The 17,847-nt window shown below is 40.6% G+C and overlaps 1 protein-coding gene and 1 long non-coding RNA gene across 51 annotated transcripts in view; both read left to right on the forward strand.

Moving 5' to 3' along the window:
* The first annotated feature begins 349 nt into the window (after positions 1 to 349).
* On the forward strand, positions 350 to 10,008 carry LOC148004823 (uncharacterized). Its single transcript, XR_015624817.1, has 3 exons — positions 350 to 1,210; positions 2,031 to 2,191; positions 9,082 to 10,008. It is a non-coding gene; the product is annotated as an uncharacterized LOC148004823 (long non-coding RNA).
* A 4,260-nt stretch (positions 10,009 to 14,268) lies between these two features.
* The window catches only part of Phf20l1 (PHD finger protein 20-like 1), a 65,885-nt gene continuing 62,306 nt past the window's right edge, over positions 14,269 to 17,847 (forward strand). For 17 of the 50 annotated variants that reach the window (XR_015624062.1, XR_015624064.1, XR_015624068.1 and 14 more), the window contains exons 1-2: positions 14,278 to 14,549; positions 16,522 to 16,641. Coding sequence is in view for 33 of the 50 variants with exons in the window: in XM_087557336.1 (XP_087413462.1) it covers positions 16,559 to 16,641 (83 nt within the window). In the remaining 17 variants the exon portion in view is untranslated. 50 annotated transcript variants of the gene reach the window in all.

The following is a 17,847-nucleotide window of genomic DNA, read 5'->3' on the forward strand; positions in this document are numbered from 1 at the left end:
CAATGCTTCCTGTTTGTCATTTTCTGATTACATTCAATTATAAGTAGTTATACAGTTATGCTCTCGATCCAATTAACCTAAATATGTCGACGATTCTATGCCAATGCTATCAAGTTCAGGGTGCTGTAAAAGAGTATAATAATAGGATTTCATGAGAATTTCCACAGTATTGATATGTTGAATCGAACAGGTTTGGCGTTTCAAAATGCTCAATGGGCGGCATTCTGCATTTCCCTTTCATTACAGGTCAAATCACTTTGTGCTTCTGGACACCTCTATGCTCTCTAAACTGCAAAGGAAGTGCTTACTCCAGAATCGCTGGGGTAACACCAGGAAATGGGAGGAGCATGGGTCTCATAAGCTCACAGGCCAAGATTAAAATGGTCTTTCCTGCTAGCATCTTTGAGTTGCAATTTTCTCAAATTTAAATGTAATAATCTATAGCCCAAGGGTTGGCTTGGAGAATTCAATGAGAAGAAAGAAGAAAGAAATAGCTGGGTACCTGAAGAAATGTGCAAGATATATTCCTTATTGGATTTTGTGAACTGACTTCTTGTTGGAGAATTTGGTTGTTCAGGCTGGTGGAGAATCTGGTGTTATCAATTCTCGGGGATTGCTGGAGCACTGAGATGTCGTTGATGTTTGGAGATATAAGTATTATTTCTTATGCAGAGTCCCACATTCTCTCCAACTCCATTGTCTCTCCCTGGAACTCCACTTACTACCTAATTCTGCCTGTATTTTATGCTAACATTCCAACTGTCTACTTGGCCTCTATCCAACACATTATGCACACACATATCTCACTATGGAAATCTGATTATGTCATTCCTTAAATTAAAACCTTCAACAAAGCATCTTTGCTACTCCCCCATAATAAGTTCAAAATCATCCCTGCAGCCTTGAGTCCACGTGAGGTCCGGTGTTGCCTTGGTTTTAGCCTCATACTGCATGCATTCTGTCTTCTAAAATTTGACCACGCTGACCTTCAGCCTTTCATCTTGCTCAGCTTTGCTTTCTCCTTGGAGCCTTCGAACACACTGCCATTGTCCCTACATCTTGTTCCTAAATAACTCCTTCATTAACTCTCTGTGACGCTCCTCTATCAAGTTATGAATTCCACAGATCTCTACGCTTTTCATTTGGAGTATACGTCATAGCTACAGTTAATGAACCAAGAGTCTCTCCAAGTTCCATCTCCTGCTTTACTGTGAGTATCGGGAGCTTAAGGTCTATGCTTTTCTTGTTCTCAATCATGGTTTGTATGTTTAGTATGAGGTCTAGCATACACTAGGAACTTAAAAGTATTATGAGTTGCATGACTACCATCTACCACACTCTGGGCTTTTTGCCACATACAGTACAGAATTTTATCAGGGCCTGACATTGCTCTTCCAGCTGGAGTTTGGAAAAGCTAATAATCTGGAAAGAGTTGCAGGGCTGTCATTTTAATCACAGAAATTACTCCACAGTCAAAACAAGGATCCAAACCTTAGTTATTTATAGTGATATGCTTTTATTTTCTTAGGCAGTAAGTTTGTCATTGGTCACCATAGCTAAGTTGAGCTTTTCCCAGAACTCTTTCCATTTCATTTTTACCCAGCAACCTGTGCGGAATGTGAAATGTGAAAAATGGAGCAGGAGCCTTGACTGGTCACATGAGGGTCCATGCATTGCCTAGTTGGACTCTCAGCTTGGCACTATGCAGAGTCAACTGTGACAGGAGTGTTAAAGGAAAAATTGCCTAGACCTGACTGGTCTATGGACATACCTGGGGGTCGGAGTGGATCATGGTGGTTAGTTCATGTAGAAAGATCAAGCCTATTGTTAGCAGCAGCATCATGGGCTATAGAAAAGTAGTGCTGAGAGCCGGCAAGCAAGGTTGTGTATATTCTCTTTGCTTTCAACAGTCAATGTGATGTGACAGCCTTACATAGCTGCTTCTGTTTCTGCCTTGACTTCCCTAAAGTGATGCCCCAGAGCCTGGAATCCATGCTAACTCTTTCCTCTCCTATGTTGCTTTTTGTCAGGGTATGTGTCACAATAACTAAGACAATCCATGCAGGTCAGACTCTGTTTGTATCACATTCATGCATACCTGCATAGGACATTGGGATATCTCTGTGAACTAAACTCAAGGCTCCAGTCCTACTGAGTCTTCTGCACTAGCTTCACAAAGCCTAGTTCAAAAGTAAGTATGGCTGTGAAGAAAACCATCAGATTATCTTCAAGGCATCTTAGGTAATAAGGGTTGGCACCCTCAGGTGGGAACAGACCAACATGGCTGTCATTGACTGACCTGATTCTAGTTGTTCTTATGCATCCCAGCTTTCACTGCTCTGCTCTCTTCCACACCTGTCATCTGAACCTGATTAACTGTCCTTTGAGCTCCCATTCTGTGCCACTGATAAAGAACACCAAACCTGACTCTCTAACCAACATGTATATTTGTGTGAAGTTTAGTCCCTACTTTACAATTGCATGCCCCACATCACTCCTATTTATTCTTCTTCTCTGCTTCAACTGGACTGAAATGACCTGTCCTGCATTGGCTGTGCACTGGCTATAGTTCAATGTGCTTTGGAACATTAATGTTTTTTATTTTTATGCTATTGGGTATTGAACTTAAGAATTTACACACACTAGACAAGTACCCTACCTATAGTGAAAGCCCAAGCCCTACCTAGGCTGTCATTGCTTTAGCGTTAAAGCTCAAGAATCAGCCTCAGGATTAACATACTTCCTTGATTAAAAAAAGTCCATGTATTTTTAAATTTTTATTTTATGCGTATTGAGTGCATGCAGTGACCAAGTAGGGCAGAAGAGAACATTGTGTCCCCAGGAACTGGAGTTACAGATGATTGTGAGCTATGGTGTGGGTTCTGGGAACCTAAGAGGGGTTCCCTGAAAGAGCAGCAAGAATTCTTAACAGATGTTCCATCTCTCCAGTTCAGACAACCCCATTTTTAATGCACAGGGAGAGAGAGAGAGGGAGAGAGAGAGAGAGAGAGAGAGAGAGAGAGAGAGAGAGAGATCAAGACAGAGAGACAAAGAGAGATTACAAAACCACATAATGACTTATAAAGCTCTTTCGTTAATTAGCACTTGAAATTTCCACTCATTGTCATACATAAGTTGAAGCAGCTTGAACAGCCAACCTCAGTGTTTCCACAGTACAAAAATTCTCTCCTTTTTAACATTTAAAATTTATTTATTTTATGTATATGAGTACACTGTAGCTGTCTTCAGACACAACAGAAGAGGGCATCAGATCCCATTACAGATGGTTGTGAGCCACCATGTGATTGCTGGAAATTGAACTCAAGACCTCTGGAAGAGCAGTCAGTACTCTTAACTGCTAAGCCATCTCTTCAGCCTTAAAAAGTTCTTTTTAACAGTGGAAAGCATCACAAATCAGAGAAATCGACAAGACAAATAACATAGCTGTAAGAGAAGGAAATTAATAAAAATAGCCTCTAATTTATTATAGTTCTTCATTTCGGTCAGAGACACACCCACCATTGACTTTCAGATACTGTGTATTCCCTTCTCCCCAGAGGATACTCAGGACTCATGACAGTCATGGCAGCAAACTTCAAGTCCAGCATCTCATAGTAACCTCTACTCCAGTGTGAGTGGTCTTGATGCCAAGGTCTTGGAACCATCTTGTCTTCTCTGCCCAAGAAGTAACAGGTAGAGTTACTTCCACCAAAACTCTAGATGGGGGATCTATAGAATGGCCTGGGTGAGATCATAGGAACTGAGATGGAAAGTCAAGCACTTGGATGCTGCAAGAGCCTGGAATCTGTACCTGCACAATGTGCTTAATACACTGCTGCTTCTCTCCCTGTAATCAGTGACTCAGGTAACTGGTTTTGACTTCTGGCTCTGAAAATGAAAAGCTTTCATTTTCCATTGCATTCATTACCTATAGCCAAAAGCTAAGAAAAGGAGCTTTTCATAGGCGCTGGAAAATTCACAACAAACATGTCACTTGCAGAAGCAGGAAAATGCAAAGTGGTTCTGAGTCCTTGGCTTCTCATACTCTTCTTACACTTTGCTACTGCTTTGGTTATGCATTACATCAAAAACGCAGTTGGCATATTTCTCCTGTTTTATTCCATCAAGTTCCCTACACTTGTGTGGCTACCTATAGATCATTTTAGACATGCTTCTGTCTTTGTTTTTAATTGCTGACCCATTGAGCTCATTGGATTTACAAGTGTCACAGAACTTATTCATGGACACTGCCTGTCATAGTAAAATTTTTTTCACTATGAAATGATACTATGACCAAGGCAACTTTTATGATAGGAGTATTTAATTGGGAGCTCGATTACTGTTTCAAAGGCTTAGTCCATTATCATCTTGGCAGGCAGCACATGGTCCTGGAGTAGTGGTTGAGAGCTAGCTACATCCTGGTCCTCAGGCTGAGAGAATTATACTGGCCCTGGCCTGGGCTTTGAATTTGCAAACCCACCTCCAGTGACATACTTCCTCCAATAAAACCACAACGTCCAATCCCTTAAATCCTTTCAAATAATGCCTGGGACAGTTGCTAGATTAGTTGCATAAATGCAGTTTAACCCCTGTATAAAAGCAACTTGTCCAAATAGTGACACAATAAGAATTTCTAATGGAGTCTTCTGAATTTGGCCATCCATTTATATGTGGTTAAACTTATTTCAGTAGCTTTAAGATTTGCTTTTGAATTAGATTTTTGTCTGTATTTGATATTCTTAAACTTCCCTTGTCCCTAATGAGCTTCAGGATTTATCTGTTTCCTGTAACTTGGACTTTTTTCCAGGCATATAATTGAATACTATCCTTGTTTAGAAAAGAGAAATATGAATAGAAAGGGAGATAGATAGATAGATAGATAGATAGATAGATAGATAGACAGACAGATAGAAGAGAATAGATGAGGAATATCTAAGAGATACTGATCAGTTAGCTGTAAAACCCCAGTGTAAGTCCTTACAAACAATTGGATCCAGGAGGCAAGAATAGTTTTTTATTTTTCTCTATAATCCCCAGCAGAACGAAGTAGAGTTTATGCAAAATATCTAAGTATTTATTTGAAAATATGTGTTTTCATAGACATATAATTAGTGCAAGTAAGACTACCCTCAGATAAATGGACCACTTCAAAAGGTAAGAGGACCAATGGGAAGCATCTGGTATACAGATACTGCTTATAGTTTATGAAACATGTGAGTCTTGCTTTCTTCAATTAAATCCTCATTAAATGTCCATGAAGAAGGTTTGCAATCACATTTCCATGAAGAAAAGTCAACCAGAGAATTATCTATTCCCCAAACTACTGGCAACATGTCAAGCCTAACAAAATTTCTGATTTTATTCCAAATGCCTGTGTCTTACACTGTTTGTGAGTTGAGGTTACTACTGAATCAAGCAATATCAAGAAGCAAGTGAATATAGCCTTATTTCCTTTAACTTTACAGTTTTCTATGACCTTTAAGATATGGCTAGTTCTACAACAACAACAGAAACAAAAGAAAAACAAAAGATGCTTGCCCTTATCAGAGTAAAGTTGTTTCTGTAGATTGTTTTGCCAAGTCACAGAGAGGAAGTCCCAATAGCTGACCACAGAGGAGGTTGCTTCATCATCTCTCAGGGTCTTACAAGGGGAAGCTAACAGGCCAGGGCGGGTAGCAATGCTGACCCAATGGACTCACCTCCCACAACCCCTTTCCACAGAGAGGAACCTTGTCTATCTCAAAGTTCATCAGTTACCTTGGGGGTGTAGATGTTCTCTTATACTAGACAAGAGGACAAACTGAAGCAAACTGCAAGTGACCCTGTATACATGACCCCGCATGTTCTACTATGCTAACACTTGGAATCAATGCAAATGACCTGTTCACTGGTCCATGTAACTATATACGGTTAAGTGCCTTAAGACCAGAAACTATAGGATGGAAATATGGCTCAATGAGTTCTAGTCCAGGACCTACATCAAAAGCCTGGCTATTTTCTTGGGTGTTAAAGTTGGAAGATGAGTACAAGGGAATCCCCAGAGTCTGTCTAGCCAAGTCAGTGAGCCTATAGGTAGGTGTAATAACCCATCTCAAGGCAGGAAGGTAGTGAGCAGTATTTCTGGCTTTGGCCACTCCACTAAGATTTTTAGGTCCATGTCCTGGCAAATTCTAAACCCTACTCAACACTCAAGCCTAGCACTGCTCTTGGAACATTTCAGATATACAATGAATGCTTTTGAGAAAGAAAGTGGTAGCATAGTCAATTTTTTTGTTGGTACTGACTCAAACCAATAAAGAGCTATTGAGTATTATTAATTACAGTTTACGAGAGATGGTTTAGCAGTTTATGAACACTTACTTCTCTTTCAGAGGACCTGGTTTTTAGTCTGGGCACCCACACAGCAGCTCACAACCATGTGCCTTCTTCCTAGGGTAAACAAACATACACATAGGCAAACAAAGATATAGGCAAAATACTCATACACAAAAAATAATTTAAAATAATTTCAAACATAGTTACACTTTGCACAATGTCACTATGTGAAATTTACTTACCCTTCAAATACTAGAATCTGGCTCCTTCTCTCCATGCAGTCTTTCCTGGTCTACACAGGAGGAATGCAAGGTTTCCTATGACACGTCTATTTCATGCTGTTTTTAAAAACTGATTTATTTATGGATATGAGTGCTCTATTTACATGTATGGCATGCATGACAGAAGGCATCAGATTCTATGATAGATGGTTGAGAGTCACCACATGGCTGCTGGGAATCGAACTGAGACCTCAGAAGATCAGCCAGTGCTCTTAACCCCTGAACCATCTCTCCAGCTCCCTGCTGTTTTGCACATAATAGCTTCACACTGTGTTTGTTCCTGTAGTCATCTTCCATCACACAAAGTCACCTCAATATAGGAACCTCCTTTTACTTTACTTCCTGTTCTCTTACTTTATATTACTCACAGTTTAGCAGTAGGTAAGAGAAGTTTAATCAAAATTAAAAACAAACGAACAAACAAACAAACAGAAATGCTGCAGACTGTTGTGAGGCTAAGTGTATACTCCCTAGATCCCCACATTGAAGTGTAAATCCTCAATGTAATGGCATTTAAAGAGGAAGTCCTTGGTAGTTTCTTGGGTCTTGAAATTGGGGCCTCTAGAACACGAGGAAGTTTTAGAAGACGCAGCAGAGGTGGTCATATCTTTTCACCCTGTGGGGAAACAGTGAGCAGATGGGCAAGTGAAAGCCAAATAGAGTTCTACGAACCAAGTTGGTCAGAATCTTTATCTTGAACTACTGAATCTCTAGCATAAACATACGCTTTAGGTGTTTAATCCTCCTTCTTTATGGCACTTTTGCAACAGCAACCTAAATGAACTAAAACTTTTCAATAATTAATAAAGGAACAACAAGGGAAGAAGTGCAAATATCCAGGCTGTCTATTGTATTTGAAGATGCCACCAGATTGAGCTCCTTTTTGTTTCAAGGACAGCACCTATCACCAAACAGACCTTGCCTTATCATTACCCTGCCTCAAATTATTTACTTACTTATTTTTTGAGTATTGAGGTCTGGAACTTCAGCTAGGCAAGTGTTCTTCAATTTCTACCATTTAGGTACTTCTGCAGCCTGACAATTCTGTATTCTTTTCAGATATTGAAAGTTATCTTAATTGAATGGCTAAAAACCAATCATTTTGTGCCTCAGATGATTGAGGAAGTCATACCTACATCTGACCCAAATTCTGGTAGAATTTTAAATCCCAAGTTAAAAATTCAGTAATTTTCAATCAAGGTATACATTTGCTGAAAGGAACAGTGTTAATAGCTGTTAATTTCAATGACTGCTGTGTTCTGGTACTCAGGTCTCCTCCCTAAAATTGCAACAATCCCCAACAATGTATTTCTAAGCTCGAAACTGACTGGAAAAGCAAACCGTCTTTGACTCTAAAACTAGCTCAGACCCATCTCTTACTGGATTTGTCCTTCATTGGGCTTGCTTTTCTAATTTCGCTGACCAGAAACATATGCTCAGCTGTAGAGGATGGTGTTAAACTGTAATTTGGAGTTACACACCGTCTACACCATTTGAGCTGAATATTAGTTATTTTTGTTGCCAGCTTTCATTTTCCTTTCAGAGGAAGCTTCTCAATTTTGCTTTAAAGTTCCCATTGACCTCCACGCCTCAATTCATAGGGTTTTACAGTTTCTACTTTATCTGCATGATAGAGATTTTAGTTCCTTTCAGACCAGGCTCATGGCTACCACTCCTAATTCCGAGTTGAACTTAATTTAGGTCAGTGAAAAGACTCAAAAGACTTTGCGTGTGTGTGTGTGTGTGTGTGTGTGTGTGTGTGTGTGTGTGTGTGTGCGTGCGCACGCCAGAATATTTTAATGATAAGGCTGAAGCTGTTAGGGACTGAAATAGAATGCTAAGACTTAAGTCAGCCTCAAAGAAGCAAAGTGAGAGATATTGTGATTTGATCCTTAAATCAAGCTGACCCAAAGGGAAGAATATTCTTATCTCATATTAATTCTTGAGTTTAATATTTTCTCTTTATGCTTAAGACTGTTTCCATGAAATTCTCTCACATGTGTGTATGCATGTGTGTGTACACATGTATATATGTGTATGTGTCATATACATAGTATATACATACCTATGTGTATATCCTCAGAGGCCATAGGAAGATGTTGGGTGTTCTTTATCAGTTTCCACCATATTCCACTGGTGTAGAGTCTCTTACCAAATATAGAGTGAAACTGACAGCCAGACTTCCCCTACCCTCCAGTCTCTGCCACACACTGGAGTTATACAGAGCACACAGAGCCAAGGTTAGGTTTTTCTGTTGTTGTTTTGTACAAAGGTGATTGAGATTTAAACTCCGTCCTAATGTTTGCTCAGCACTTTATGGTGAACCGGCTCTCCAATGTCTCCAATAATCTCAAGCAAGCAAAAAAATTTTCACATCCTTCAGATCTTATACTTTTGGTGTAGATAAAGCCCACTTAGTGTGACTTATTAAGATGTTGCCTCCAAACCCAAAAGAAAAATTAGAACGTAGGAATTTGCATTTCAGAAAACAACCCAGGAAAGCCTGGAGGATGAGTGGGGGAGTAAAACTTGAGAGACGCTGATCTGGTGAATAAAAGTGAAACCAGCGAATAAGAAAAAATCTGAGGAGACACCATCTGTCCGTAGGAGCCGAAAGAAAAGAGCCCATCTTCTTTCTTGGCATGGCAAAGGGGAATAAGTTTTGAAGCATCAAGAGGGATTCCCACATCAAATGCTATTCTTAATAAGGAACCTGTACATCTTATAGCACTTTCCCCTGCTGTATATGCTACGATCCTGTATCCTTTTTTCAGACTGCCCAGGGGTCCACCTGTCATTCATTAATAACTAGCACTTCTTTCTACCCTAAAAACTGTCCAGGACTGGATAATAAATGTTATGGCCATTCCTTGCTTCAGAGCAATTGGCATACAAAGACACTTTGTCTCTCTTGTGGTATACATGCACATTCACATTACGTGCCATGCACACATATGTACTTTTAGTAGCTGGAACTGTGATATCTTGAAGTTATTGCTGCCAGCTCAGAACGTCTTTAGAATTGCAGAAATACAAGTGGCTTCTGAATATCACAAGAGCATTCAGTAAATCTGCACTTACAACAACACACACATATGTTTTATATATATGTGTGTGTGTATGTATGTATGTATGTGTGTATGTATATATATATATAATATTGTCTGACCTGCCACTTTTATAGTTAATAAGGAATCCATCATTACTAGTTATGTTAACAGAAATATATAGTAACATCTGAAAAGATGAGGCCTGTCACCTTGGAGATCTGCTATAGTTGGTACATTCTGATCAACCTTATAACTCTTGAGCTCAAGTGTGTCACATCAATGCGATGTTCACATATCCTAGAATAGGAAGATTTGCCAGTGCTGATTGTTGCAGCCACAGTTCTCCATTAAACTGGTCTATTAACAAAAATTATTGAATTGTTTTGATTATTTTGACTTTGCTGAAGCTAATTACAATTAAGTAAACAGAAAAATACCTGTCTTGTATTTCTGAGGCTGACTTGTATTTCTCTGTTGCAAGTTACACACACGATTGTTAAATATTCCAGCAAGTATGATGGTTCCACGCTTGCATTTCTAGTGTTGGAGGAATTTAGATCAATGGTTTCTGCCTAACAAGTGTTGTTTCAAGATAGTTTTCCTACTGCTTGTTTGGTTCTGCCCAAACACAGCTGTAAGGTCTTTCTTTCTATATTTGGAGTTGGAGCGACTGATGGCTTACATCCACCATCTGGAAGAGAATATGCTGGGTGGGGGAGAAGAGATAGAAATGCATGGCTTGGGAGACACCCTTAGAGTCTCCTCTACCTTGTATTAATGTTCTGATCTTAAATTCAGACTCTATATGCCACCGAGGGAATGCAACACATGTGAAAAAATTTTATTTCTCTCATTTGCATGAATTGTGTGGGGTGTGTGTGTGTGTGTGTGTGTGTGTGTGTGATGTTTGCAAATCTGTGGGTACATGTGTATGTGTGTGCTTGTAGAGGCTCAGGGTTGATGCTGTCTTCCTTAGTAACTTTCCACCTTATTCAGTGAGGCAGGTTCTCTCAAGTAGACCCAGAGTTTGACAATATAGCCAATCTAGCTTGTTCCAGGGATACCCTGTTTCTTCCTTCTGAGGTCCAACATCTTCATGCCCACTCAGAATTTACATGGGTTCAAAATATGCAAACCCTAGTTCTTATACTTACATAGAAAAGGCTTTAACCTCTTAGCTATGTTTCTATACCTGGGTGAAATTTTTGTTAGTTTTATCACAAATCAAAGCCTCCATTTTAAAGTAGATTCAGATATAGAACTCTCAGTTACCTCTCCAGTACCATGTCTGCCTGCATGCTGTCATGCTTCCCCCACAATGGACTAAACCTTTGAACTGTATGGCAGCTTCAATGAAATGTTTTACACATGAGACTGTGGGACAATGGACCAAACAAGAAAACTTTGTATGGCGGGTCCAGAGTCCCCCAGCACCCAGGTACCTACCTGAGATGGTAGGTGACTTCCTGACCCCTCCTAGATTTCTGGCCTAGAACACATGCTATACTTCCCACAGAGGAACTGTGACCTGTGGTCTCATAGCCCAGAACATACTCCGTGCTAACGAAGTACCTAGAGACCCAAGAAGCATCCCTTCCTGGAAATTTCTTCCTGCTAAAGACGAATAGTTTAGAACCAAGGATTGTCTCTTTTATCAAGAACCACTGTGAGGAGCACGGAGAAAGCCTTTGAATACCTAGCTGCAGCCTAAGTCTCCTACAGAAGGATCTTCTGCACTCCCAGAAAACAGCAACCAAGCTAAAGACTTTCGCCATTGATTTATGAGCTAAGGTGGAGTTCCCACCTGTCTTGGCCCTGGGCTTGTTGCCGCCCTCAGCCTGTGGACCCTCAGCTATACTCCCAACTCTTCAAAACCCAGAGATGCTTGGATATCCAGGACTTTGGAAGCCCCCCCCAGGGTCCTGACTTTGTAGTTCCTGACCCCTCTATGAGGTAACCCAGCGGTGACTGGATGTCTGGGAGCTTGGAAATCCTAGGTTCAGCCTCCCATATCTTAGAGTGTGTTCACCCAGCCTGCAAGCCTGTCTTGGTGCTTCCCTAAAGCCCAGCACCGGCTGGTAGCAGTGCAGGGTAAACAGTCAATATTTGCCTCCCCAGCAGGGCTTCTTCACTCCAGCAGTGGGGCAAAACGCAGACTCACAGAGACTCCGTTTTAAACTTTTTCATTCTTATGAGTGTCTAGATGGACATACAAAGGTCATGCATGACTTGGTGTAATTCTTCAAGCTTGAGAACTGCATTATGTATTCCAAGCTGTTTAGCAGACCTGGCTTCTCCTTGTTAAGTAGTTGAGATTTCCCACTGCAATTAGTGACAACTAAGTGTGGTGCTTCCATTTTCAACATGGATTCCCAGCTAGGGTATTAACTCCACGAGACCGCAAGTCACTTAAGCCACCCATGTATCTAAAACCTCATGCCCATTTATAAAAACCTCCCTTTCAATCTGCCTATTTTATACACTTGCATCATACATTTTAGTCATTTTCACACACAATTCCCCTTCTTACCCCCTCCTTCACAGGAACTACTTTTCTAAACATGGGAGGTCACTCTCACTTTTATTCTATACTGTACCTTTGAGGGAATCTGTTTATTTCTACTTGAAATAGAAGCATAATCATATTGGTAGACACTCAACATAATAAAGACTATATATATATTCAGAAAAAGTATATTATATATTCATATATATTCATAAACATGCATATATTTACATTTAAACACACATATATGAATGAGCACACACTATATACGTAAACTATATATAAACTGTGTGTGTGTGTGTGTGTGTGTGTGTGTGTGTGTGTGTGTGTGTGTGTACTGCCTTATATATCAGTGGGCTTTCGGCTATGCTTCAGGAAGACTTAGATGTAGGTTGAAAGTCACTAACCTGATGTAGTGGTATTATCGCTGATGTGATTTGTAAACTTTTCCCCCTTATTTTGAACATTGCTATAATCTTTGAATACAAATCTTTAAAGCAGTATGGTTTTAATAGCATTTAAAGTGGGACCATTAGCCACAAAGGAGACTAAATTCATTAGATTCTAATATTTTCCATCCCATTTGATGAAGGGTTGACGCTTCCTCTAAGAGTCCTTACATTTAGGTCAGATTCTGAAACAAATGATCCTGATTTATAAATATATATCTTTCATTTGTCAACATTGTACATTTTACTGTTTAAATTAAATGTTTTTAATTGCATGTGTGGTTTAGGTGATATGTAATTCCTGCACTCATTCTAATGTATCAAAGACATGTACTGCTAAAACAGTAATTATTGCAAACATTGCCAAGCGCAGCACTGAGGACAGAAAATTTGTTGAGCTGGGCATCTCACATTGACATTTTTTTTTGTGATAAATCTTACCTGTTTTAATTTTATGTCAAATTAAATAACCACACATAATATTAAGATAAATGGAAAGTATAATTCTGCTTGTGACAGAAGATTCTAGAAATCTTAATTGTATTGGACTAATGGCAACCACAGCTGAAATTTCTCAGATATTGAAAAGAAGAACATGAAGACAAATGTCATCTAGGAGTTGTCTTATCTATATTGTTTGTAGCGTTACACTAAGCTCAGTGTAATTCTGCACATACATTTGAGTAAGTGTCTTTTGAATAAAAGGACGATTATGAACATTTTCTCAATTTACCAAATCTCTTGAAATTTAGAGAAAACGTTGCTATTTTCACTGTTCATGATGAAGCAAGATAAATATAAGTGTCATTTGTATGCAGTGATGCACTTTTAAAACGTGGGAGGCAGAGTGATGGAGTAGAAAGAAAAAAAAAAGATGTTTCTCTCAGTATTGCTTTGAATGAGCACTTGTAAATCTTCTCAAAGCTGGGACAGAGATTCTTCTGCTTAATATAGACTTTGGTTCATGATAGGTGTTCAATAGAGGTAGTCCTACACCATTAACTGTGAAGACTTGTTCTATTACTGCCCTAAACGGCTTAAGAATTTTAAAAGATTCTTAAGAATCTTTTATGTGGTTTATAAAGTTTTCTGAAATTGGACAATAAGTGTGCAGTTGTGACTGTCATGTGATATATTTATAGCAGAGTGTCGGTGAGAAAGTATTCATTGAAAAGAGATTATCCATTTAAAAAAGAAAGGAAAAGGGAAGGAAAAAACCAAACCAAACCAAAAACAAGAGAGACAATTCTGACTTTGCGTCTATCCTTAGTGCGGGTTAGAAAAGACCCTGTTACACAGTTTCACTTTAAGGGTCTGTCCAGTAGATTGTCTTTTGTAAAAGTTTTTAATTCAGCTGCCTCCCACAGTCTCCCATCTCCTCACAAGAAAATGGAAAAGTGTGTGGTGCATTGATAAGTTTGGCCAATGTGTCAAATAGTGGGATTTGTTAGAAAGCAACAACAATCACAAAATATCATCCTTTTAACCCACCAAGGAGAATCTACTGCGCAGGTCCCTTCTATGGGCAAGGAGCCAGCCCGGGCTGAAGCCACACCCCCATAGTAGTCCTCCAATCCGCTGCACTGCGCCAGCCCGGCCCTCGTGAACCACGTGATGCAACCCAGCCCGCTTCCGGCGCGTCGCGGGCGGCTGACGTCCCCGGCCGGCGTCGCGTCAGGGCTGGCCGGCGGCGGTGGCGGCGGCGAAGGCGGCGAAGGCGAAGGCGGCTGCGATGGTAGCGACCCCGGAGTGGGCTTGAGGGCTCGGACCCCGCTTCCTCTAGCGCGTCCTCGGGCCGACGCGGCGCCGCGGGCCCGGCTTGCTCAGCGCCCGCTTCCTCCCCTACCGCTGCCCGGGCAGAGTCGGACGAGGCCCGCGCTGGCCGCCCTGACGCGACCCGGCTCGGCCCCGGACGGCCCGGCTGCTGTGCGGAGACGAGGCCGAGTCGGTAAGAGGCGGCGGAGGGGCCAGGAGGCTGCGGGGTCCCCGGGCCGCCTTCGCCCCCGCGTTGCTCTCGTCCGGCGTCCCGCTCCCTGCCATCCGCTGACCCTATTGTCTGCGCGCCGCCGCGCTCCCCCGCCTTCCTTCCCCTGCCGGGCCAGCGGCTGTCAACCTGCAGCTCCCGGGCTCAGGGCCAGCCGCGCCGCGGCCTTTCCTGGCTCCCCTTGACACCCCTGCGGGCCCGCCTGGTCCCACATCTCTGCTTAGCTTCGCGGTGTTTCCCTCACCACCTACTAGCTCTGTGTGTCTGTCTCTTTCCTCTCACTGTCATCTCTGCTCACTTCCACCATCCTTACATCGCAGTTCTTTTTACCGCTTTCCCTTCTCTCTTCATTCCTTTTTGTTTCCTTCTACCCTGTTACACAGTTTCACTTTAAGGGTCTGTCCAGCAAATTGTCTTTTGTAAAAGTTTTTAATTCAGCAACTTCCCACAGTCTCCCATCTCCTAACAAGAAAATGGAAATCATCCATGCCTTTTGAGGTGCCTCATTCCTGAGAGTCACTGGGGGATTAGATTTACAGGCTGGAAGTTTGATCTTAGGAAATGTTAGCATAACTGGCAAACTGCCTCTTCAGATTCTATTTCTGTACATTGAAGCAACAGCCTTGTATGTTGCAAACTTACAAGATTTCTATTTAAAATATTTATGTTTGTCCCCATTACACCTAGTGTGTCCTGGCTATGAATCTTAACCTCACTGATGCCATGCCAGGATATTCTATAGCCCCTTAGCCATGACCTTGTAAACTTGATCCCCCATATTTTTCTAACAAGCATTGATGCTATTTTTTTCTTCCCTTTTCAGATTCTAAAAAAAAAATGGGGGGGGGGAGACAGCAATTCTGTTTGCTGTTATGTTTTACCTATTTTAAACAGTGGCTAAAACATAAGATTTTTCATTTGTGTGGGGTTTATTTTTTTTTTTTAAGGTAGAGAGCCTAGTGAACAGTAACGAAAAACACGTTTTAAGCATCTCCCTCCAAAAAGAGCAGCTTTAGCTTCTTGATTACCAACCGGTTTTATTTTGCTGAGACTGTGCTTACCAATTATTATTTTCTTTCCACTATTGATACTTTGAGAAGGTATGCATTTACTTCAAATACTCAGTAGCAAAAAAGGCCTCACGTGTGCTAGGCAGCCAGTATGTTTAAAAGAACAGTAAATACTTCACATGTGAATGGGCTACAGACTCCTCTGCTGTTTTTTGTTTTTGTTTTGTCTTTTTAATGAGAAACTTTTTTTAAATTTTCATTGTGGGTAGTATGTTGAGTTAATGATAGAAACCGTATTCAGAGTCTGGCAGGACTGATAAAGAAAAATCCTTTGCCAACTCTTTATGTTCAGATTACCCTGTGGTGTGGTGCTGAGATAGTATGTACTAACTAACTCTCCTGATCTTCCAGGAGGATTGGTTAGAGTCCTCCCTGACACAGTGCTTGTTTACTGCTTTCTCCATGCTTTTGGCGATTTTCATAGGGTCGTACATTTTGACATACTAAATGATTTCTGGAAATTAAGTGGAAGACAATTAAGCTGTTCCCTTCAAGGATTTCAGTAAACAGAATTGTCTTAATTTTTAAAACTACAGCATTTTCAACCTTCTTTGGGTGGAACTTTCCTGAGCCCTTTTTTTCTTTTAAGTTAAGGTTTGAGGCATTTTAGCTAATAGTCTCAATAGCTTGACTATTCTTTTTAGCTGATTTTCTTTTCTGTATTCTTTTTATAAATGTCCTACAAGATTGCATTCAAGTTGCATCCTACCTACAAGTATTGGTGATTGTTCAATTAAAAGTCTGGCAAATATTGTAATAGCCCATGAATTATTTTGAAATTAGTTAAATTCTGTCTATTCCTTTAAACCATATTCCATGTGCATCATCTCATGCATTAGAATCTAACTTTCTTTTTTCCTCTTGAGGTAGTGGAAAGAAAGCACTGAAGAATAGGATCTCAAGATGAGTAAAAAGCCCCCAAACCGTCCTGGAATCACTTTTGAGATTGGTGCTCGTTTGGAGGCACTCGACTACTTACAGAAATGGTATGGAAAAAACAACAGAATATTGGCCCAAAGCACAAAATTCGTAGCTTTAATAAGTTAGTTGCTATTCTAACTCTGTGTCAGTCACATGAGTATATTCATCGTTTGAATACACATACACATTGGGTTTAGGTTTAGTATTTAAAAACTTCAGACATTGCACAGTATTTTAGCTGTTTGAGATTTGAAAGTGTCTAGAGTAAATGACAAACAGAGAGGATGTTACTGTTGAGTAACACGATTATATTTATTGGCAGAGGTCAAAGAAAGCTAATTCACATATTTAGTTCCTAAAATGTGTAAAAACCACAGTGTGTTTGTTTTCTTGCTGTTTAGCAGATACATAATGATTAGGACTTGTACTTTCACAGGGTACATTCTTTACTATCCTACTGAAAACCAAAATCACAACCTAACCCTCTCCTTTCTTAAAGAGCAGAACCTTGTAGTTGACAGTTGGACTAGAAAGACAGTCCTCTCAGCGGCACTTTCTCCTCTTGTTCTGGTCATCTATGGCAGGTGGTCAGTATAAACACCCCATGCATATCACTGACATGGTGGTGTAGGGAAGAATGATATTGCTAGTGTGATACCCATGTGTCTTCCTTTCCTTGGAGAGGAAGGAAACAGCTTTCAGGGGTCATCGGCTCACAGCACTAAGAATAAGAGAATGAGTTACTTGTTTTTATTAGTGGCTCATCACTCTACCTTCCAGGCTAATGTCCTCTTGTTGCCATTCTTGGGGCACTGAGAGGAGCATTTGATATGTTGTGCCTGGAATAAGTGGTGCCTTTGCTCCCTTCTGACACTCATTTGTTTTGGAGAAGGGCCTAACATAGCTACACTTTGGCGTTTTCTCTCACCATTGCTTCATTAAAGCCATAATGAAACCTATTAGATAAGCTTCTAATCATCTGCATTCAGTCTATATACTAAATTGGTAATGAAACCTTGTTTAGTCATAGTATTGACTTGAGACTAGCCCTGGGCTTTTATTAACATCTTACCTTAGACCTCAGCATGTCTTTATCACCAGCTCACTTTTGGGCTCTTCCGTAGGACTTTGGAGACCCTGATTAGAGGTTGAGTGCCACAGTTATTTTGCCCCCTTTCCCCAGTTACTCAGTGGGTGGTTCTTTTATGGAGCCCACTTCTTTCCGGGTAGACAGTATATACAGCGTTTTCTTGAACTTGAGAAACACCTGA

This window comes from Rattus norvegicus, chromosome 7 (genome assembly GCF_021556685.1).
Source record: "Rattus norvegicus strain SHRSP/BbbUtx chromosome 7, alternate assembly SHRSP_T2T, whole genome shotgun sequence".
NCBI classification, from domain to species: domain Eukaryota; kingdom Metazoa; phylum Chordata; class Mammalia; order Rodentia; family Muridae; genus Rattus; species Rattus norvegicus.